Here is a 24,904-nt window from a genome sequence, read left to right on the forward strand (position 1 = left end):
TTTTCCTTTACATGTGCTACACCAGATGAGAGACACCAGCTTAGTAAAGCTGAGGAATGCGTGAAGGATGTTAGATGGTCTTTAGACTGGACGCTGAGTAACTTCTACCTACTTAATCCTAAGACAGAAGTACTTCGAATAGGACCACATACATTGCCCTGCATGGACAGCCTGAAGATCACCAACAGATTCCTGTGGATTGCACCACACAGATACACTAAAGATGGCAGTGGATGTTCTTCCTTGGATAGCCTTAAATCTTAATCAATAACTGAGACGACAGCGCCACCGCTGGGTCAGACATCGCAGGTGGGAATCTACTGTATACAATAAAGGATCAGTATTATTCAATGTTTTGAAAATGATTATTCCAGCAGCACAAATGTCCAACGTTAGAACTTTGTTGTAAAGCTGTAGTTGGCAGTTACAGCTTCGAGACATCTACATTGAGCATTGAGGTTAAAATTTGGTCCAGCATTAGGTTCAAATTCCCCAAAGTTATGAGGATCTCACTGATGAACTCTGTAAATGTTCACCAGGATTCAGGTTAGTCATGGTGGAAGGTTCCTCCAAGTTTCAACCAACAAAACGTTCAGTTCATCCACACTACAGCATCGATAATCTGCTCGTTTTCGTTCACAAGAACTTCTTAAGGCAGCGATTACTGCAGATCAGTGGTTCCCAAACTTTTTACAGTGGCGTACCCCCCCAGGCATTTAATATCCCTTTGCGTACCCCCTCTGTCAAACTGTGCTGTCTGATGATGGCATCCTCTGTATTGTTTTTTCTCTTTTTTTTGGCCTTTTCCCCAAGCATTACACCAGCTATATCAGCCGAAGCAGGAAGAATGAAGTCCTCCACAATAGTATGGGGTTTGCCCGTCTTAGCCACTGTGCAACTCTCCATGTGGGATGCTTCCAGACCCTTCCTATTTAGGGTTTCCTACACTGTTATAAGGGTCGTACTACTCCTGAGTTGTCTTAAATGTCTTTCAAAAAACTCTCGAGGTTTATTTAGCAAAAAGTAAGTAGCATTCCTTGTTTCTAAATGTCTGTACAGAAATGCTGGTTTCATGCAGTTATTAAAGAGTACTTTTGCACATATACACACTGTAGCTGGGGATTTTCTTCACTGTCAGCGTGTGTAAAGCCCAAAGAAATATATTTCTCATCATATATGCACCTCTTTGATGTTTTTTCTGCGAATTGCTGGTGAAGAAGAGGTGGCGTTTCAACTTCAGATACATCGCTGTCTGTATCAGTGTGAACTGGGCTAGTAGCAGTGGGTACACTTACGCTTGCTACAGATGCGGTGTTAGAGGGACCTGGGCCACTGCTGTCAGAAGACCATGGATCAGGGGGCTTGCTGTGGTTGCGGGCCATGTTCTTTGTACTTCTCCATTTTAATGTTACGAGTTATTACTTCATCATATAGCCGTGTGCTGGTGATAAATGACATGTGGTAAGATGCACACTGACGCGTGACTGAGTGGATGCAGTTTTGTGAAAGACAGGATCATTTGATTGGATGTCATGTATTTGACCTTTAGAACATTGCAATTTTGCTGTTTGTACACTGGAGGCCACAAATATAAACTTGAAACTAACATAAAAACTTAAAATTTTAATGTTGTTTAGTGAGGCAGAATTAAATGAACAATAAATCTCAGCATTTTGCTCCCATACCCCCTCCGTCACCTCCGTTTGGGAACCACTGCTGTAGATGGTCAGGTGGGTACGATTATGGTTGGAGGGCTCTGGGAAGCATTCTTCCAAACTGCAGCTGGTGTCTGCTGAAAAATCCACTTCTGTAGCTTGAATCATTTCTTCAAATTTTCATCCAGAATATTCCTGTACACTTCTGAGTTCATGATGGTATCAGTGACCATAATCTCACCAACAGCACTGTAGGGAAAATAGCCCCAGCCTCCTTGGTCCTCTGTAAAAGCAGTTTGGTGGGAATTCTTTTCCTGACTTTCTCTACACAAACGCTCTACCATCAGATCCATCCAACTGAAGTATTTTCTGTGCAGGGTTCTTTTGCAGATTTCACCCATGCTTTCTTACAGACTTCTTATTCCTGAGGCTCACTGATCTCTCTCTCTCTATATATATATATCGTGATCATTTATAGTGGGTGTGCGTGGTCAGTTTCCTTCAGGTCCCCTAGCAGAGTAACCACTTGGTGTAGCTCATCACATTAACTACGGAGTAACTGTAATAACACGTATAATCTTATATTTTTAATGGAGATGAATTATATTCACAAAATTATTTCTATCGCCCCCTGTGGTCTCCCAACGCTATTACAAAAGACAAATACACAGAAACCGTTCACAAATTTAAACTGAATTTGATCTCAAAATGCTATCACTGTCTCAAGGACGAATCGAGGAACTAACACACGATAAATATAATTACAGATCAATGTTTTAAGATAATGTTTTAAGCGTGTCCGATCTTCAGTTCAGAATACATTGAGATCCAGCGTTCGAGTTACTGGAAAAATCCGAGCGCTAACTATAACCGAGATGATGGAATTATTACGGATCGGAACGTCGGTATTAGATCAGACACAGACAGACAGAGTGAAAGGCTGTGTGCGTGTGTGAGATAGTTCATGCTAACGCACAATAACACCAATCAGCCCATCATTCCCAATAAATACAACTTTAATAGAATGCTTACAGACCTGATCCAGAGAAATGCGACTACATCTTGTGAAATTACAGGACCTTGTTTTTGTTTTTTTAATTTAATTTTATTTATTTTTTTAACTCCACCACCCACCCAGATGTTGGACATGAATGACTGTACAATTCGAACAGGGTAGAGTGACTTCTGATCTCGCATGCCCTTCCTACTCTTCCTCATTCCCTGGGAGTTAACTTTCTCTCGCTGTTTACTGACTACACACACTACCACCTACCTACCCCCCTCCTGTTCTACATCTACACTACATACCACCGCTTTCTATACACACACACACACACACACACCCACACACACACACACACACACACACCCACACACACACACACACACACACACACACACACACACACAGTTAGACAGAAGTAAGCTCCAGGACTAGTGTATCGAGAAGAACACTGCTGCATGCTCACATGGATTGTAGTGCCTCCGTTCATTATACGGAGAAGAAAACACACACTGATCAGAGACGATGCTGAGACGAAAAGGCGCATGTGTGTGTGTGTGTGTGTGAAAATCGTAAACAGCCTTGTTGTAAAGAACCGTAGTGCCACGATCCTCACTGCGCTCTAAACGCCTTGGTGGTTTTGCTGTAAACTGAAAATGCTCCATGAGCTTTAATAAGCGAAACACAAACACGGGTTTTAGTGTCTGCACGTGTGTATAGTGTTCACGTGAAAAGAACAGAATGTTCCGGACATCCCGGACGAGTCAAATCAGAACGACGACAGTGACGAAGGACAGTGACAAGAAAACCTACCTCACGTTCATAACCACACACACACACACACACACACACACACACACACACACACACACACACACACACACACAGTACATTCTGCAACCCCTCCATTACTGTTCCTTTTCACCCTCTTCATGACCTCTCTATTCATTATACATACAGATATACTGGGAGTGGGGGTGGGGGTGGGAGTGGGACTCTGTGTGTGTGTGTGTGTGTGTGTGTGTGTGTGTGTGTGTGTGTGTGTGTGTGTGTGTGAACAGAAATGGTGTGGCAGTTGGCTCTACATGCAGCTCTGAGTCACTGGTCTCGCTGGAAACGTGGGTCAATTCTTCTTTCGGGGAGCGGAGAAGAGACGGACAGAGCGGAGGTCAGAAAGGATGAAGGAGAAAGGGGGCGGGGCGGGCCGGGGGGGTGTGACAGTGAGTCATCCTGCTTCTTTTTCAGGACTCGTCGTTTTCAGCAGGGGGCGTGGTCGCATTGGGGGCGGAGTGATCCAGGTCCGACTTGCTGGAAATTCGGTCGAGCTCCGCCTGGACATCGGTCAAACCCAACTTAGATCCTGAAACACACACACACACCGTCATGGTATGGAATTCCAACAAACACTCTAACCTTTTTTTTTGTACCTAACCTTATATATATATATATATATATATATATATATATATATATATATATATATATATATATATATATATATATATATATATATATATATACATACACACGTGTGTGTGAGACTTTGACAAGTAAAGACCTCTTTATGCTTCTGCCGATTGTATGGATAATTCACTTGGGTACATTTTAGAAATATATATATATATATATTTCTAAAATGTACCCAAGTGAATTATCCATACAATCGGCAGAAGCATAAAGAGGTCTTTACTTGTCAAAGTCTCACACACACGTAATTACACAATATGTACAGGTTAAACCCCTCCAGATGTTACTGTATCTACACTAGGGGCAGTTCCTTAACAGGGATAAATGGAAAATAATGGTTAAAAATGACTTTTAAAATAATAATAATAATAATAATAAAAACATGATGAAAACTGTTCTACAATAACATCTAAACGTATTATAATAAACAGCAAAAGCAAAAAAAAAACACTGTAAATTAAATTTAAAAAAGAGAAGAATTATGGACAGAGGATAGTCGATGTATTAGGAAGACGCAAACGTGCAAGTATAATAATAATAAAAGTTATGCAGACGGTAAATTCAGCAGAGCCGGACAGGACAGCGTGCTCAGACTCCAGGAGCTTCCATGCACTTTAATATACAAACCATGTTGTTGGGTTTAAACTGGTTATATTTCAGTCTCACACACACACACACACACACACTTTGACCGTTTATTAGTCGTTTTACTGTTTTCAGCTAGCTCTTGGTGCGTTTTTCCTTTTATGGAGTTTTGTGGGCGTGGCTAAATGTAAATCACCATATGAATCACATTCTATATATTATATATATATATATATATATATATATATATATATATATATATATACACACACATATATATATATATATATACATATATATATATATCAGGCCCGGGGGTTCAGTGGGTCAGCTGGTGTGATTCCACTGCACCTTATCATCAGTATACACGCTGTTAAATAACACTGAACTGGAAACGCCTTCCTGTAGCCAATTCTCACACACACACACACACACACACACACACACACATCTGAAAATAAATCATTAACTCAAAACACTGAATTAGCAGCTGAAGGAAAAGCCATGCTGGGTTTATCCTGCTAAACCTGTGGCTTCACACAGAACACACTCGGGTCCAGCACGGTTGAGTGCACACTTGTGTTTCCATACTTGCGAAGGTTCCTTTCCCTTACGCGAGTAAATACAAGTCTTCTTCAGTTAGAAATGTGGAGCTGAAGATACGTTACTGGAAGATAAGGTATAGTAACACAAGTGTGTGCGGACGGGTTCGTGCAGAGGATGAACGGCTCGTGCGTTCTGAGGGAAAGCTCTGTATGCACATGAGATCTGCATGAACACACACCTTAACGTGGCCAACATCCCCGGGCTAACACACACACACACACCATGAAAGACAGTGTTAAACTGGTTACCAACATGTGTTAGTGAGGAGAAACACACACACACACACACACACACACACACACACACACACACACACATACACACACACATATGTATATGGCAGTCATTATGGGATACCGTTACTTTACCTTTAGACCATTCCTTTTAAATGAAGCTGCAGTGGAAGGGTTAATAATTGGAAGCGCACCCAAAGCAGCCCAACAGTCATGTGACCGTAGGTAAGCGGTGTGTTAGCGTCAACGTGTGTGAGGAAACTGCAGGTGTACCAGCGCGTCATTCAGAATGCAAGATGTTAATTAATTCTCAATGCATTTACAGTAATCCCGGTTACTATGGTAACACAGAGCGAGGCGTCTTATACACGCCGCAGTGGCTAGAAGCGCCGTGACATTGTTACGTGTGTTTGCACAACAGGTTGAATCGGTGACGGTGTTTTCTTGCACTGAGGAACATGCAGTAAAGGGTTGTTTTTGTTTCTCTTTACCGTTGCTGATGTCAGAAATCTGGTATGGAAGAGGGGAGGAGGAACAGATGAGGAGGAGGAGGAGGAGAGTGGAGAAACAAAAACATGGACGAACATGAGGACAAAACTCAATGGTGTAGAACATCATAATGAAAAACCTGCACACAGCTGAGGTGGGGTCATTGTGGGGTCATTGTGAGGCAGTCGGAATAAAACCTGCCGGACGTCACTGCAGATCAACTCTAGCCAAAAATGATGAAAAATCAAATCAGGTTTCGACGGGTTTTGGGTTTTTTTTTTTTTTACTTTTAAGAGAACTTAAATATAGATGGAGTTTCTGCAAAACGATGTTAATGACAACGTTTACCGGTTTATTCTGCAGTGTAACATTTTGGACTATGCGTAGTAGATGTGATTGTGGGGGCGGGGTCGAGCGTCAGCTGCGGACACAGAGGAGGCGGGTCGAATCTGCAGGTAACATGAGATTCTCACCTGTGTTGGATTAGACCGAGTTTACTGTGGGGCTGTTTATGATTCAGTGTCTACTGTAAGGAGAGAGAGAGAGAGAGAGAGAGAGAGAGAGAGAGAGTGTTTTTGTGTGGGTGTGGTTGAATGAGTCCACTGAAAAGTGAAAGTAAAATAGAGAGAATAAAAAGGCCTTTTGAGTTGTAATCAGCCTGAATCCCGCCTCCTGCCCCAGAGATATAATACTAACAGTACAATCAGGTACACGTTACAGGAGAAGCATGGGAAGATATATAATATATATATATATATATATATATATATATATATATATATATATATATATATATATATATATATATATATCTGTGCAGACAGAGACTTGATATAAATGTGACTGTGAAGCTACTTCGCTAGAACATGTCTGCTTCGTGTTGATATTTTAACCGGACGTTGCGTCAGACAGTTTATGACTTTGTTGGCCATTTTGAAGTTAACGGTGGAAAACCGGTATTTACTGGCTAACGGGAAGTCTGCTGTAAAGGTAAAGAGTTTTCAGTGCTGTGTTTATTAGATGAAGTGATGTAGAAAGACGTGTGGATGTGTAACATGGTGGTTCCTACCAGACTTTCGCACTGTTCCAGGAGTGTTGCTGCCACCTCCCGAGGGCTGGCCCGGCCCAGGAGAACCTGCTTTCTTAGTCAGGAGGCTGTTGAAGAAGTTAGCCAGCACGCCCTCACTGGTCTGACCTCCTGCCACATGGAGAAGACACAAACAAGCTGAGATCCTTCTACATGACCTACAGTACCCCAGCTGTGCTCTCCAAACTATTCACTGTGCATCTCAAGAGTTAAAAAAAAAAAAGCGATGGAGAAAGAAAGAAAAGCAGGGGAAAGGTTTAAATAGATGATAGAAAGCAGAGTTAAAAGGGGAGTGCACTTCCTGGTCTCCATCCCATCCACACTCACTAAAAGCAAGAAGACTCCTGGTCTCCAGTGCCTGGACTGAATAACACAGAGAGAGAGAGAGAGAGAGAGAGAGAGAGAGAGAGAGAGAGAGAGAGAGAGAGGAAACAAAAGGGGAAGAGAAGAGAGCATGCTTCCTGGAGGCACGGCCCTCGTACACACCTTTCATGTTGGGATCAATCTTCTTGGTACCTGATTGCATGGGCATGACGTTAGCCACGTTAGCGGCTGCGGAGCGATTGGTCGTCCTCGGGGAGCCGGTGGGAGCTCTGTTCGAGGTGTCCTAACACACACACACACACACACACACACACACACACACACACACACAGAGCACAATGGTCAGGTTAACACAGATACACACGAATAAACACAGAAACGGTGAATCCCGGAGGAGGGAGTACTCACCACGGGCCTCCCAGCAGTCGCTGCAGGCTGTTTGGCTAACAGACTCTACGAACCAGATCAGAGAGGGGAAGCGGCTCAGCACCAACACCAACACTCGCATTAATACACACACACCAACACTCTGCACATCCTGCAAGGGATGTGTGAATTTATGAGCACGATTACCTGCAGCTTCACGAGAAACACCTGGTCATCTTCTGCTTGGATTTCCTTCTCGTGTACGAACTGGAACACGGCATGACGGAGAGAGAGAAGTTTAGTTGTTTTTATTGAAAGACGATACTAATAATGGAGTGAGTTCTATCGGTGGTGACGGTAGAGAGTCGGACCTTCCGAACCGGGGGCTTCACTATTACATCTTCAAAGCTGTCGTCTGCTTTGATGCTCTGGAGGTTTTCATGTAGGATGGCGATCTTCTTCTCGTTGTCCCATCCTGATGGACTGGAAAGACAACACAAAGCATGTACACCGTGCTTTACAGAGACGTGCTCTGACCCACGCCCCAAACCTGCCGTTCTTCTGCCAACTCTAAACACGGCAAATCATAGTCTGAAGAACTTACATAAACACCGAATCCTTCTCTACCACCTGGGCGGGGAAGTGGAACGGGAAGCCGTATAACCTGTGGATGAGGTATTTGTATGTCAAGTCTAGATTTTTGTTCTCCTTCATGGATGTGTAGAGAAGCGCTGCGCCATCTGGGTGAGCATGAGGAGACACGAGTCAAGGGGCAGAACACGCTGAGAACCTGCGCTACCTGAGGAACATCACACCTCTCCAGATAACGCTGTAATGTAATCTACTGCAGCAGGAGGAACTGCAATCATACAACCTTCTGACCTTCGATCACTGGATTTATGACTGGGTGTGTGTGTGTGTGTGTGTGTGTGTTTGTGTGTGTGTGTGTGTATAAACCATATGCACCTGGCTGAAAGATTTACAAGAGCTCGGCTGTGAAGGATACACTGCAGACAGAAGCGTCGGATGTGCAACTGGATGAAGTCTAAGTGCTCGTCTCTGTAATCGTGCTCCTTCTCCAAAGTGCTGATAGCATCACACTGGGGAGGGGGGGAGGGGGAGAGAGAGAAGCTTTTATCTTGGACCCTTGTAGCTGATGAAGGTACCTGAATGTGTGGGTCTTTACTGAGTTCCTGGTTTCTAGCAGGCGTGTGAGAGCCGAGTGAGAGGCGGTTGAGAGGCGTGTGAGAGGCGAGTGAGTGGCGAGTGAGTGGCGAGTGAGTGGCGGGTGAGTGGCGGGTGAGTGGCGGGTGAGAGGCGGGTGAGAGGCGGGTGAGAGGCGGGTGAGAGGCGGGTGAGAGGCGGGTGAGAGGCCTGTGAGTGGCCTGTGAGTGGCGTGTGAGAGGCGTGTGAGAGGCGTGCCCTACCTTGGTACACAGCACCACTAGAGGGATGCCCAGGTTGTGTGTGAGTGTGTTGTCACCCAGAGGAAGCACCACACTCTCCTCCTCCGATTCTGCGTTTCTCCTCTGGGGCACTGCGTCCACACTGCTTCCTGGTTCCACGTACTCCTGGAACTGCTTCACCACTACACACACACACCCTGACGTTACACACACACACTACAGACCCACACAAAGCCCTGACGTTACACACACACTACAGACCCACACAAAGCCCTGACGTTACACACACACTACAGACCCACACAAAGCCCTGACGTTACACACACACTACAGACCCACACAAAGCCCTGACGTTACACACACACTACAGACCCACACAAAGCCCTGACGTTACACACACACTACAGACCCACACAAAGCCCTGACGTTACACACACACTACAGACCCACACAAAGCCCTGACGTTACACACACACACTACAGACCCACACAAAGCCCTGACGTTACAGACACACACACACTACAGACCCACACAAAGCCCTGACGTTACACACACACACTACAGACCCACACAAAGCCCTGACGTTACACACACACACACACACACACACTACAGACCCACACAAAGCTCTGACGTTACACACACACACACACTACAGACCCACACAAAGCCCTGACATTACACACACACACTACAGACCCACACAAAGCCCTGACGTTACACACACACACACACTACAGACCCACACAAAGCCCTGACGTTACACACACACTACAGACCCACACAAAGACCTGACGTTACACACACACTACAGACCCACACAAAGCCCTGACGTTACACACATACTACAGACCCACACAAAGCCCTGATGTTACACACACACACACACACTACAGACCCACACAAAGCCCTGACGTTACACACACATACACTACAGACCCACACAAAGCCCTGACGTTACACACACATACACTACAGACCCACACAAAGCCCTGACGTTACACACACACACACACACACACACACACACACATACACACTACAGACCCACACAAAGCCCAGACGTTACACACACACACACTACAGACCCACACAAAGCCCTGACGTTACACACACACTACAGACCCACACAAAGCCCTGACGTTACACACACACACTACAGACCCACACAAAGCCCTGACGTTACACACACACTACCGACCCACACAAAGCCCTGACGTTACACACACACACACTACAGACCCACACAAAGCCCTGACGTTACACACACAAACTACAGACCCACACAAAGCCCTGACATTACACACACATACACTACAGACCCACACAAAGCCCTGACGTTACACACACACACACTACAGACCCACACAAAGCCCTGACGTTACACACACACACACACACACACACACACACTACAGACCCACACAAAGCCCTGACGTTACACACACACACACTACAGACCCACACAAAGCCCTGGCGTTACACACACACACACACTACAGACCCACACAAAGCCCTGATGTTACAAACACACACTATTGACCCACACAAAGCCCTGACGTTACACACACACACACACTATACAGACCCACACAAAGCCCTGACATTACACACACACTACAGACCCACACAAAGCCCTGACGTTACACACACACTACAGACCCACACAAAGCCCTGACGTTACACACACACACACCACAGACCCACACAAAGCCCTGACGTTACACACACTACAGACCCACACAAAGCCCTGACGTTACACACACACTACAGACCCACACAAAGCCCTGACGTTACACACACTACAGACCCACACAAAGCCCTGACGTTACACACACACACCACAGACCCACACAAAGCCCTGACGTTACACACACTACAGACCCACACAAAGCCCCGACGTTACACACACTACAGACCCACACAAAGCCCCGACGTTACACACACTACAGACCCACACAAAGCCCTGACGTTACACACACTACAGACCCACACAAAGCCCTGACTTTACACACTACAGACCCACACAAAGCCCTGACGTTACACACTACAGACCCACACAAAGCCCTGACGTTACACACACACACACCACAGACCCACACAAAGCCCTGACGTTACACACACTACAGACCCACACAAAGCCCTGACGTTACACACACACTACAGACCCACACAAAGCCCTGACGTTACACACACTACAGACCCACACAAAGCCCTGACGTTACACACACACACCACAGACCCACACAAAGCCCTGACGTTACACACACTACAGACCCACACAAAGCCCCGACGTTACACACACTACAGACCCACACAAAGCCCCGACGTTACACACACTACAGACCCACACAAAGCCCTGACGTTACACACACTACAGACCCACACAAAGCCCTGACTTTACACACTACAGACCCACACAAAGCCCTGACGTTACACACTACAGACCCACACAAAGCCCTGACGTTACACACACACACTACAGACCCACACAAAGCCCTGACGTTACACACACTACAGACCCACACAAAGCCCTGACGTTACACACACTACAGACCCACACAAAGCCCTGACGTTACACACACTACAGACCCACACAAAGCCCTGACGTTACACACACTACAGACCCACACAAAGCCCTGACGTTACACACACTACAGACCCACACAAAGCCCTGATGTTACACACACACACACACACACACACACACTACAGACCCACACAAAGCCCTGACATTACACACACACACACTACAGACCCACACAAAGCCCTGACGTTACACACACACACACACACACACACTACAGACCCACACAAAGCCCTAACGTTACACACACACACACACACACACACACTACAGACCCACACAAAGCCCTGACATTACACACACACTACAGACCCACACAAAGCCCTGACATTACACACACACTACAGACCCACACAAAGCCCTGATGTTACACACACACTACAGATCCACACAAAGCCCTGATGTTACACACACACTACAGATCCACACAAAGCCCTGACGTTACACACACACTACAGATCCACACAAAGCCCTGACGTTACACACACTACAGACCCACACAAAGCCCTGACGTTACACACACTACAAGCAGAAGGTGTGCACAAGGTCAGACATGTACTCCTTGCTGTATATAAATACCCTCCACCCAACCGACCCCCACCCCGAAAGTGTTATAAAAAACAGCAAGGCAAATTATTTCACAGACGCCGAGCGAAAGTCAACAAATTTGCACAAGTGCCCCTAAAAGAAATTGTTACCATAGAGCCCTGCACACACTCTCACACACACACTCACATCTGTGCTCAAGCTCTCTCATGGTCTCGGGAGGAACCCGCAGTTTGTCCAGGTAGTCCCTCAGCACGCTGGTCCATTTGTGGAGAGAGTCAAGGGCAAGCCAGGGCCGGGACAGGTCCACCACCAACACGGCCAGAGAGTCCGCCAGGTTTTCCACACACATGGCGAACTTCTGCAGGCCTTTATGATACAGATCTCCATCCAGCACCCAGGCGTTACACCGTGTGTGGTCTGCAACAAAAAGACCCAAAGACTAAATATCAATAATATGACGTTTGCTTATTAGAGAAGTGTGCATCGTCAGTGCGGAGATCTTCACTGGAGAAACTCATCTCACAGAAGAGCTACATTCACCAAATCTTCAAATCAGAGGGAATTTGTGAAGGTTCACTGAAATAAAATTAAAAAAGTCACACGATGGCAAACGTCTCAATGCTGGAGCTTCAAACCCATAACGTGAGACTCTGTGACTTTCAAAAAAGTTCTACAGCTGACCTCCCTGACGAACCACCTTCATGTACCTGACTCAGGCCAAGTCTCAGGTCCAGGAAGTACAAAGGGTCACACTTTGAAAACAGGAGTGACTACAGCCAGATCTTTATCCATATATACTCAGGAAGCTACACAAGAAGGTCACGCGGGGTTCTAAACTGTGACGTGCCAGTGAGCTGTGGAAGTTCTCACCGTCTACATCCTCGTCATGAACGCTGAAATAGAGATACTCCAAGCCACGCCCCTTCATGTATTCCTCCACACCTTGCAGCTTGGCCACCAGCGTGGTCTTTCCAGATGCCACCTCACCTGCACACATGGAGAAACAGTACGGGTTCGAGAGTGACAATATAAATACACCTGTCTAAATATACCTGTCTAAATACACCTTCAAAAATACACCTGTCTAAATACACCTGAATAATTCACCTGCATTAATACACCTGCATAAATACACCTGCATAAATACACCTGAATAATTCACCTGCATAAATACACCTGAATAAATACACCTGTCTAAATACACCTGAATAATTCACCTGCATTAATTCACCTGCATAAATACACATGTATAAATACACCTGCATTAATTCACCTGCATTAATTCATCTTCATAAATACACCTGCATAAATTCACATGTATAAATACACCTGCATTAACTCGCATGTATAAATACACCTGCGTTAACTCACATGTATAAATACACCTGCGTAAATACACCTGCGTAAACTCACCTGCGTAAATTCACATGTATAAATACACCTGCGTAAATTCACCTGTCTAAATTCACCTTCATAAATACACCTGTATAAATACACCTGCATAAATTCACCTGCATAAATTCACCTGTCTAAATTCACCTGCGTAAATACACATGTATAAATACACCTGCATTAATTCACCTTCATAAATACACCTGTATAAATACACCTGCATAAATACACCTGCATAAATTCACCTGTCTAAATTCACCTGCGTAAATACACCTGCGTAAATACACATGCATAAATACACCTGCATTAATTCACCTTCATAAATTCACCTTCATAAATACACATGTATAAATACACATGTATAACTACACCTGCATTAATTCACATGTATAAATTCACCTGCATAAATTCACCTGTATAAACACATGCAGAGGTTTAAAATAAATAAACACTAATACTGCATGTAGACCCTGCATGGAGTGTTAAGTGTGCTGTGTTCAGGAGGCGTTTATAATAAAAATAAAAATAATAAACTTTTTTTTAAATAGCACCTTTAAAGCAGCTTCTCGAGGCGCTTTACACAATAAGAAAATAAAAACACAAAACAGACTGGAATACAGAACGGTTAAAGCCATTACAAAGAAGCTAACATAGAGAAATGAGTTATAGCAGTGTGGACGGTGTGACGCGGCTGAACTGAAACACACACTCTCAGTCAGGTTCACATCCACTTCCTGAAGATCTCTGTGGTTCCGTCATCAATGAGATGGTGATGTGGTGTTGATGCGGTGATGGGGATGTGAGATGTGAGGATGAGGAGATGTGAAGATGAGGGGATGTGAGGATGAGGGGGATGAGGAGATGTGAGGATGAGGAGGATGAGGAGAATGTGAGGATGAGGGGATGACTGGATGTGAGGATGAGGGGCTATGGAGATGTGAAGATGAGGGGCTGTGGAGATGTGAGGATGAGGAGGATGAGGGGATGTGAAGATGAGGGGGATGAGGAGATGTGGAGATGAGGAGATGTGAGGATGAGGAGGATGATGAGAATGTGTGGATGAGGAGAATGTGAGGATGAGGAGAATGTGAGGATGAGGAGGATGTGAGGATGAGGAGGATGTGAGGATGAGGAGGATGAGGAGGATGAGGAGACCGAAGGATGAGGAGAATGAAGAGACAGAAGGATGAGGAGAATGTGAGGATGAGGAGAATGAGGAGATAGAAGGATGAGGAGAATGTGAGGATGAGGAGAATGTGAGGATGAGGAGAATGTGAGGATGAGGAGAATGAGGAGACAGAAGGATGAGGAGAATGAGGAGACAGAAGGATGAGGAGAATGTGAGGATGAGGAGAATGAGGAGATAGAAGGATAAGGAGAATGTGAGGATGAGGAGATAGAAGGATGAGGAGAAAGTGAGGATGAGGAGAATGTGAGGATGAGGAGAATGAGGAGACAGAAGGATGAGGAGAATGTGAGGATGAGAATGAGAAGACAGAAGGATAAGGAGAATGAGGAGACAGAAGGATGAGGAGAATGAGGAGACAGAAGGATGAGGAGAATGAGGAGACAGAAGGATGAGGAGAATGAGGAGAATGAGGAGAATGTGAGGATGAGGAGAATGAGGAGGAGAAGGAGGAGGAGAATGAGGAGAGAGAAGGATGAGGAGATGTGAAGATGATGAAGATGATGAAGATGAGGAGGATGAGGAGGATGAGGAGGATGAAGGACTCCTGGGCCTCAGCCCATATCACAGACAATAAGAGTGCAGCTGAAGGACAGAAACTCACCCATAACCAGCACATTTTTCCCGGACGGCAGTTTGGACCGGGACCGCGTTGACACTTCGCTCAGTATGGACGACCTGCACAGAGAAACGAACCGGGCGTTGGGTTCGGTGCAGCCATTGACCCACCTGTCTGTCTGTCTGTCTGTCTGTCTCTCTCTCTCTCTCCTGCTAGTTATCCGCTAGCTCTCTGCCTGTCTCACTGCTAAGCAGCTAGCATGTCTCACCCGGCCGGTTAGTGATAAATCAGCACAGGGACTCACCATAAGTTCTGCCCGTCCTCCTCCTCCTGGTTCTGGTTCTGGTTGTCTGCGGTGCTGCTGTTATTTACATGTATGCTAGCAGCTATCAGTGTGTTCCTCCCTACCGCCGCCATCTTCACAGGCTTGTGACACCAACACAAAGAGCCCGGATGTACCCAGCGGAGTTTGTTTATCCCACCCGCATTCCGACCAATTCCGCCTGATGTGCTAGGAATGGCTGTACCACTGAAGAACAGCACAGTAGAGCGGAAAGCAAGCGGTTACAGCCAATCACAGTGCAGGAGGCGGAGCGATGACAGCCAATCACAACGTAGGAGGCGGGATTAGGATAAAAAAACGGGTGGTAAAGAAATGAGTCAGTAGAATGGGCTCCTGGGCGTGGAGTAGCGGGCCGCAATCGCCTCACAATCAGACCTGTCAAACCAAAACATCCTCGCACACACACACACACACACACACACACACACATCTCATTCATATAACAGGAAGAGTTATGCTCTCTGAAACGAAATTAATAAATAAATAAACAGGAGAAGATGACAAAAGCCTGAGTCTGCTTCCATAAACTGTCTATTTGGATAAAGCAATACTTTTAAAAGTGCATCTATAAAGTGAGGGATGAAATAGTGACAGATTCTTTCCTTTCTTCCGCTGATAGTTGTTACTCAAAGCTAGAGAGAGGGGGAGAGAGAGGGGGAGAGAGAGAGACAGACAGAGAGAGAGAGAGAGAGACAGAGAGAGAGACAGACAGACAGAGAGAGAGAGACTGAGAGAGAGAGACAGAGAGAGAGAGAGAGACCAACGTTATTCGACATTTCCATAAAGGAACTGGTGACCAGTCTGGAGCTATCAGCAGACCCCAGTCTCACTCTGTGGGAAATCAAATGCCTGCTCTACACAGATGACCTGGATCTTCTGTCTCCTACTGAACAGGGCCTTCAGCAGAACCTGGACCTGCTGGAGCACTACTGCCAGACCTGGACCAAATCGTGACCTTTCAGAAAAGATCCAGATCCCCGGGAACACAACTCATATTCACATTAAGAAATAACCACATCACTCACTCCAAGCACTATAACCATCTCGGACTACACACCAACTTCAACTCTGCAGTGATCGAACTGAGAGACAGAGCCTGAATCTGGATGAAAATATTCCAGTCAGTAATTGAGCAGGTTGCCCTGTATGGCAGTGAGGTGTGGGCTCCACTAACATATCAAGAGAGAAAGAGAGAGAGAGAGAGAGAGAGAGAGAGAGAGAGACTGCAGCAACTATTTCCTAAATGTACTTGGGGGGAGGGGGGTGGGGACGGCCTTAATTAAAAAAAATAATAAAACAAAACAAAAACAAAAAAACAGCCTGGTCTTAACTCACTGTAAATTTACGGTATGACCGCTAGGGGTCAGAGTTTCACTGCGCTCACAAAAGGCACTAGCTGCGTTTACCTACACTCCGTGTGTGTGTGTGTGTTATTGCGGATCAGCTCATCCTCATGGAGCTCTATACTTCACGCCTCTCAGCGGAACATGAACGCACACACACACACTCACACACACACACACTACTCAGTGTAGCTCAGCTCTAAACTACTTTCCTGCCATCGTTTGGGATTAATTATTTCGCACTGCCAGTGTTGGTAAGTTTATTCTCTCTGTTCTTGTTACTAGAAAGATGAATGTACTGTACTGTTAAAGCAGGAGATCTGTTTGGTAAATTTATCAGAAGTATTATACTTATATAGGGCCAAATGACAAATATGTGCATCCTGTAAATATGACAGTGATTACATCATTGTAGATCATAAAATAGTAATAAATAGTTGATAAACACTGAAGAACTTTAGGTCGTACCCATTCATCATTACTCTGCTCTTTGGGTTGTTATTTTTGACTGAACAGCTCCTTACACCATAAATATGATCCTGCTACAGTTCCATGGGACATATCAGCATCTTATCTACCACATGTTGTATGGGGTTGGTGTTATTTATTTATTTATTTTATTAAGTAGTGCAAATTTTTTTTAAAGAAATATTATTGGCACCCTACTTATTAATATCAGCCCTGTCTTGAAGAGAATCCCAGTCTCGTAAGTCTCTGAGTAATGTAGTAGTGGGATCTCCTCCATGCAGAACATTTCAAGCTCCTTTATATTCTGAGGCTATGTGCGTGTGGACTCGTTCAGTTCAGACCTCTGGGGTCTTGTTCTTTTCACTGCTCTTGTTAAAGAACAGTTTTTTCTCACAGCCTGATGAAACAGTCTACCGGGCGTCCTGTGTAGAGGAGTACACACGTCACGTTTAATTTGCACTACACGGATTCTTTGAAAAATCATTCATCATCAGTGTAATCGTAGACTAATGTAACCACGCCCCTTGATGCAATGTAGGGCCACGCCTCCTGGATTGGAAACTCAAATGTTGCTGCTTTACGTTCTCGCAGTTTCTGAGTTTTCAGGGTTAGTGAGTGTAGAAGATGGAGAAGGAGAACTAGAGAGTGTCTGGTGCATGAGATGAAAACGTGTGGAGGTGAGTATCGCTCCTTTTTTAAATGAAAAAAGGATCACCAGTGGCAAACGGTAATGGCACGCGATCTAGATATAATCAAAAAACGCCAACCTTCCGGCTCTTCTTGAAATCCATGAATAATTGACCGTTTGGAGTAGCGCAGTATTCAGGTCAGGTCTTGGAACGCTGTGGAGGTTCCAGGGGGACTCACTGCGCTTATTCTACACACTGCATGTTCAGCACAAAAGAACGAGACAGAAGTTCCTCTCAGTACACTGCTGATTACACTATACATACATTATAATATGGATTGGATTTTCTCCATAGGCAACGTCACTTGCTTTTTCCGTTCTAAACAGCAATAAATTCTGTATTCCTCAGAAGAAGTGAGTGGACTCTCAGAACCACAGCTTCCTTACTTGATATCAAGTACAAATACTTATTTTATAGAATACTCTGTTAAAACATGAAGCACTACTTTGAAGAACAATCTCTGACTGATTATAAAGTAGTCACTTTTCCCCAAGTAACATAATAACTTTAAACATAAACATTAACTGAAGATAATTAATGACAGCTATACTTAAGGCAGCCAGTGGGGAAGTGACAGCATCGGAACATCCCAGTTCACCACAACACTCTATACCTGTGAGCCTCTAGATCTGCTCCTTTACCTAAGAAAAAAAACTATTCACAAAAAGTCTTGACTAATTTACAATTTTACATTTTCAGCCTGGACTTAAACACTGAGACTGTGTCTGAGTCCTGAACACTAATTGGAAGACTGTTCCATAACTGTGGGGCTCTATAAGAGAAAGCTCTTCCCCCTGCTGTAGCCTTCACTATTCCAAGTACTAACAAATATCCTGCACCTTTTGATGGAAGTAGGATGTTCTCTGCGGTTCAGGTTTGAGCTATTCCTGGGCCACTCAAGAACATTCATAAACTTGTCCTGAAGCCACTGTAGTGTTGTCTTGGATGTACGCTTCAGATCATTGTCATGGTGACAGGTGAAACTTCACCCCAGTCTGAGGTAGTGTGCACTCTGGTGCAGGTTTTCTTCAAGAATCTCTTTGTAGTTGGCTGCATTCATCTTTCCCTCTTTTCTAACCAGTCTCTCTGTCCCTGCCTCTGAGAAGTACACCCATAGCACGATGCTGCCACCACCATGCTTCACTGTAGGGGTGGAATTAGCCAGTCGATGAGCAGTACCTGCTTTTCACCAGACGTAGCATTTGGAGTTCAGCACAGAGTTCAATTTTTGTCTCATCAGACCAGACAAACCTTCTTCCTCATGCTCTCAGAGTCCTGTAAGTGCCTGTAATGTGCCTTTTACTCAGAAGTGGCTTCATTCTATCCTCTCTAGAACAAAGGTCTGATTGATGGAGCGTTTCTGATTGATGACGTATTTTGGAGATGGTTGTCCTTCCAGCAGTTTTTCCCATCTCTGAGGAGGACTTCTGAAGCTCTGTTAGCGTGGACATTGGGTTCTTGGTCACCACTGTCTAAACCTGTGTCCAATCAGCTGGATTGGCCACAGGTGGACTCCAGTCATGCACTGGAGACATCCCAAGATAATCAAAGCAAACAGTACGCCCTGAGCTGGTGCTAGCCTGCTGGAGTGCCCTAGCCAAGGTTCTGAATACATACAGTATCTCACAAAAGTGAGTACACCCCTAAATGAAAATGTCCAAAGTGGGCCCAAAGTGTCAATATTTTGTGTGGCCACCATTATTTTCCAGCACTGCTTTAACCCTCTTGGGCATGGAGTTCACCAGAGCTTCACAGGTTGCCACTGGAGTCCTCTTCCACTCCTCCATGACGACATCACGGAGCTGGTGGATGTTAGAGACCTTGTGCTCCTCCACCTTCCATTTGAGGATGCCCCACAGATGCTCAATAGGGTTTAGGTCTGGAGACATGCTTGGCCAGTCCATCACCTTCACCCTCAGCTTCTTTAGCAAGGCAGTGGTCGTTTTGGAGGTGTGTTTGGGGTCATTATCATGCTGGAATACTGCCCTGCGGCCCAGTCTCCGAAGGGAGGGGATCATGCTCTGCTTCAGTATGTCACAGTACATGTTGGCATTCATGGTTCCCTCAATGAACTGTAGCTCCCCAGTGCCGGTAGCAATCATGCAGCCCCAGACCATGACACTCCCACCACCATGCTTGACTGTAGGCAAGACACACTTGTCTTTGTACTCCTCACCTGGTTGCCGCCACACACGCTTGACACCATCTGAACCAAATAAGTTTATCTTGGTCTCATCAGACCACAGGACATGGTTCCAGTAATCCATGTCCTTAGTCTGCTTGTCTTCAGCAAACTGTTTGTGGGCTTTCTTGTGCATCATCTTTAGAAGAGGCTTCCTTCTGGGACGACAGCCATGCAGACCAATTTGATGCAGTGTGCGGCGTATGGTCTGAGCACTGACAGGCTGACCCCCCACCCCTTCAACCTCTGCAGCAATGCTGGCAGCACTCATACGTCTATTTCCCAAAGACAACCTCTGGATATGACGCTGAGCACGTGCACTCAACTTCTTTGGTCGACCATGGCGAGGCCTGTTCTGAGTGGAACCTGTCCTGTTAAACCACTGTATGGTCTTGGCCACCGTGCTGCAGCTCAGTGTCAGGGTCTTGGCAATCTTCTTATAGCCTAGGCCATCTTTATGTAGAGCAACAATTCTTTTTTTCAGATCCTCAGAGAGTTCTTTGCCCTGAGGTGCCATGTTGAACTTCCAGTGACCAGTATGAGGGAGTGTGAGAGCGATGACACCAAATTTAACACACCTGCTCCCGATTCACACCTGAGACCTTGTAACACTAACAAGTCACATGACACCAGGGAGGGAAAATGGCTAATTGGGCCCAATTTGGACATTTTCACTTAGGGGTGTACTCACTTTTGTTGCCAGCGGTTTAGACATTAATGGCTGTGTGTTGAGTTATTTTGAGGGGACAGCAAATTTACACTGTTCCACAAGCTGTACACTCACTACTTTACATTGTAGCAAAGTGTCATTTCTTCAGTGTTGTCACATGAAAAGATATAATCAAATATTTACAAAAATGTGAGGGGTGTACTCACTTTTGTGAGATACTGTAACTATATGAGAGATTTCAGTTTTTGATGTTTATTAAATTTGCCCTTTGTCATTATGGATTATTGTGTGTAGATTAATGGTCAAAGTATGAAACTGAATCCTTTTAAAATCCAAGATAATCTATTTAAAGTGCACCTGTTATGGTTTTTCAAATATTACCTTTCATGGAGTGTGTTATAGAGCTGTTTGTGAATGTAAAAACATCACAAAAATTAAAGCACAGGACCAAAGGAGTTATTGACTCCTAAAAGAAGGAAGCAATTCTGAACAGCTGAATCGAGTCGTTAGTGATTCCAGACTTTACTTCCTGTACTAACCTACGTAGGTTTGTAACAAAAAGCCCCACCTCTGGTCTTCATCGGTTGCTCGCTGACAGACTTAGCTGAAAGTCGTTATGGTAGTGGGCGTTTCCTTTTCGACACACGCTGACAGTGGTAGACCAATCACAACAGACTGGGATATTTGACCAATCAGAGCAGAGTATGCTCTCTGAAAGGAGGAGTTTGAAAGGAGGAATGAATCCTTTCCTGAGGTCACAGCATCAGTCATTATAGACATTGTATACCATCGTTAGTGGTTATTTCCGGTCCTCTGATCTGACTGGACGGGAGGGGTTCTGAGAGCGCTGATATTCAGTAGAACAGCACCGGGACGTGTCACTGTGTGTATCCCTCCACTCGTCTGTGTTCACTACATACACGTTAACACTTCTAGCAGTAGTTCATTACACTGCAACCCCTCACTACTGTACACTTACTACAGGCTGTCAGTCAATCTGTGCGTTACCATGGCAAAGATTACTTTGAATAACTGATATAATCTGAGATTACCTGAGATTACTATGAATAACTGATATAATCTGAGATTACCTGAAATTACTATGAATAACTGATATAATCTGAGATTACCCTGTGATTACCTAAGATTACTATGAATAACTGATATTACCTATGTTTACCAGAGAGTCCCTTGAATAACTGACTTCACATGAGAATACCTGAGATTACCTTGAATAACTGAGATTGCCTGAGATTACCCGTGATGTCCTGAGATTACCGGTGATTACCTGAGATTACCTGAGATTACTTTGAATAACTGAGATTACCGGTGATTTCCTGAGATTACCTGAGATTACTTTGAATAACCGAGATTACCAGTGATTTCCTGAGATTACTTTGAATAACTGAGATTACCGGTGATTACCTGAGATTACCTGAGATTACTTTGAATAACTGAGATTACCGGTGATTTCCTGAGATTACCTGAGATTACTTTGAATAACTGAGATTACCGGTGATTACCTGAGATTACCTTAGATTACTTTGAATAACTGAGATTACCGGTGATTACCTGAGATTACCTGAGATTACCTGAGATTACTTTGAATAACTGAGATTTACCAGTGATTACGTGAGATTACATAATACCTGAGATTACCTTGAATAACTGAGATTACCTGAGATTACCTTGAATAACTGAGATTACCTTGAATAACTGAGATTACCTGAGATTACCTGTGATTGCCTGAGATTACCTTGAATAACTGAGATTACCTTGAATAACTGAGATTACCTGAGATTACCTGTGATTGCCTGAGATTACCTTGAATAACTGAGATTACCTTGAATAACTGAGATTACCTGAGATTACCTGTGATTGCCTGAGATTACCTTGAATAACTGAGATTGCCTGAGATTACCTTGAATAACTGAGATTGCCTGAGATTACCTGCTTCCTCCTGCCTAGCTGAATCCCAGCTGTGTGGTTCTTCACTACAACAGCACTCTTGGTGTGACAGTGTGATTTTGCTTAAATATTCATTGTCCATGGCTGTAGAATAAAGTGCTGAACTCTGTTCCCCACCTGTGCGCTCCTTCCTCAGGTTTTCTCCTCCACATTTCAGTTTGAGCACAGATCAGAATGAGCAACATCTACGAGTCAGCAGCCAACACACTGGGCCTCTTCAGCAGCCCATGCCTGACCAAAGTGGAGCTGCGCGTGGCCTGTAAAGGTATTTCAGACAGAGACGCACTGTCCAAACCGGACCCGTGCGTGGTGTTAAAGATGCAGTCCCATGGACAGTGGTTCGAGGTGGGTTTCAGAACTGACTGTGTAAACTACATGAGCTCTGTCTGCTTCCTCCAGGACTCTCATATCTTCTCCATCTTCTTTCTCTATCTATTTCTCTATCTTCCCTCCCTCCACCGCAAGCTATATCTTTGCTATAATTAAGTAGTAATACCAAGCAAGGACCTCTCCAGCATATTCTCTCTCTCTCTCTCTCTCTCTCACACACACACTACCATATCCTCTGATATCCTGTTACACACGCAGAACAATAAAAGCTGATACCAGACTGACATAATTGAGGTATTTTGAAACCTGGTCCGGATGTCTTCCAGAGCTGAATACTGCAGAAATGCGGAGGTCAGCCTAACGTATGATGTATGCAGCCTGTGAGAAAGCTGGAGGTCCGAATCAATGAGCAGATATGTCATGAGCAGTAATTGTGCTGTGAAACACACTGGGATGAACAGTACAGTCTTCCACAGCTGATTCCTCAAAGCTGTGTCTCTAATGAGAAGGCACCTGAGATGAAAAGGTGAAGATGTTACATGCGACTTTTTGTTGAATCAGATTTGAGACACTATTGCATGAGGTCCTGCGTTCAATTGATATCCGATAACAGCCACGCAGCTGGAATGAGAACTGTCTGAATAATCCGTGAGTAATTTGCACATCACACTTAACTGTGCATTACGGCTGGTTCCTGTCGCACGCTCACACGTCTCTCAGCACATCACACGTCTCTCAGCACAGACGTGTCCGTACCAGCAGCGGCAGCAGCTACAACAGCAAACGCTCTGCATCTGGCTGTTTTCTCCTTCTCTCTCTCTCTCTCTAATCATCTACAGTGGACGAGCTGCAACTTCACCTCCGAAGTAACTGAGCTTGGTTAATTTTGCTACAGCAGTGATGGAATGTCTCTATATAAATCCTGCACATGGAGCGATTCATTAAAACAGCCTGCACATGCGGGTTGTTATCGGGGAGAAATCTTTTCACACTAAAGACAGATATAGACCGATATAGATGACTTAAACACAAAGGCAGAAAGATGTTTTTGTTATTATTCTTCGGTTAAATATTCTGGTACATTCTGGAACATTGTCCGTGTTACTTATCTGTGACGTGCAGCTTTCATTTTGCTCCTTGGCTGAGAAGTGTGAGCAGTGCTGTGATTGGGTTTGTGCTGTCCGTGTTCCAGGTGGACCGGACCGAGGTGATCCGCAGCAGTATCGGCCCTGTCTTCTCCAAGGTCTTTACAGTAGACTACTACTTTGAAGAAGTACAGCGTCTGCGCTTCGAGCTCCATGACATCAGCAGCAGCCATAATGGACTGAAGGAGGCGGACTTCCAGGGAGCCATGGAGTGCACGCTCGGACAGGTGTGCTCTCTTCTTAGTGCAGGAGAATACACCTTTGGGAAGTG

The 24,904-nt window shown here is 44.9% G+C and overlaps 2 protein-coding genes across 6 annotated transcripts in view; one reads left to right on the top strand and one right to left on the bottom strand.

Moving 5' to 3' along the window:
- Positions 1–2,653: 2,653 nt before the first annotated feature.
- dync1li1 (dynein, cytoplasmic 1, light intermediate chain 1) lies at positions 2,654–15,984 on the bottom strand. 5 transcript variants are annotated; one of them, XR_008384511.1, is made up of 15 exons: positions 15,800–15,982; positions 15,541–15,614; positions 13,229–13,345; positions 12,545–12,775; positions 9,243–9,403; positions 8,822–8,915; positions 8,420–8,555; positions 8,187–8,298; positions 8,023–8,082; positions 7,858–7,902; positions 7,612–7,732; positions 7,108–7,236; positions 6,512–6,564; positions 6,041–6,059; positions 2,654–4,018 (listed from the first exon to the last, which is right to left on the bottom strand). XR_008384511.1 is itself a non-coding variant. In XM_053612281.1 (14 exons), the coding sequence occupies exons 1-13, from the start codon at positions 15,910–15,912 to the stop codon at positions 6,052–6,054; spliced, it is 1,401 nt and encodes a 466-aa protein (XP_053468256.1). In that variant the 5' UTR covers positions 15,913–15,981; the 3' UTR covers positions 2,654–4,018; positions 6,041–6,051. The 5 variants fall into 5 exon arrangements, 4 of the variants coding, with proteins under 4 accessions (XP_053468256.1, XP_053468255.1, XP_053468254.1 ...); XM_053612281.1 differs by lacking the exon at positions 6,512–6,564 and having other exon boundaries at positions 15,800–15,981; XM_053612280.1 differs by lacking the exons at positions 6,041–6,059; positions 6,512–6,564 and having other exon boundaries at positions 7,642–7,732.
- Positions 15,985–23,332: 7,348 nt separating this feature from the next.
- The window catches only part of cpne4b (copine IVb), a 19,508-nt gene continuing 17,936 nt past the window's right edge, over positions 23,333–24,904 (top strand). The window contains exons 1-2 of the mRNA XM_053612285.1: positions 23,333–23,503; positions 24,681–24,860. Coding sequence (XP_053468260.1) covers positions 23,333–23,503; positions 24,681–24,860 — 351 coding nt within the window. The remainder of the gene's footprint in view (positions 23,504–24,680; positions 24,861–24,904) is intronic.

The sequence above is a fragment of the Ictalurus furcatus genome, chromosome 24 (assembly GCF_023375685.1).
Source record: "Ictalurus furcatus strain D&B chromosome 24, Billie_1.0, whole genome shotgun sequence".
In the NCBI taxonomy this organism is placed as follows: Eukaryota; Metazoa; Chordata; class Actinopteri; order Siluriformes; family Ictaluridae; genus Ictalurus; species Ictalurus furcatus.

Excerpts from the sequence above, each read along its gene's own strand:
- dync1li1 (XM_053612278.1), bottom strand. The coding sequence starts at position 15,912 with ATGGCGGCGGTAGGGAGGAACACACTGATAGCTGCTAGCATACATGTA. Across the intron at positions 15,615-15,799 it reads GAGGACGGGCAGAACTTATG|GTCGTCCATACTGAGCGAAG; the intron begins GTGAGTCCCTGT and ends TTCTCTGTGCAG. Across the intron at positions 8,083-8,186 it reads TGAAGCCCCCGGTTCGGAAG|TTCGTACACGAGAAGGAAAT; the intron begins GTCCGACTCTCT and ends GCCGTGTTCCAG.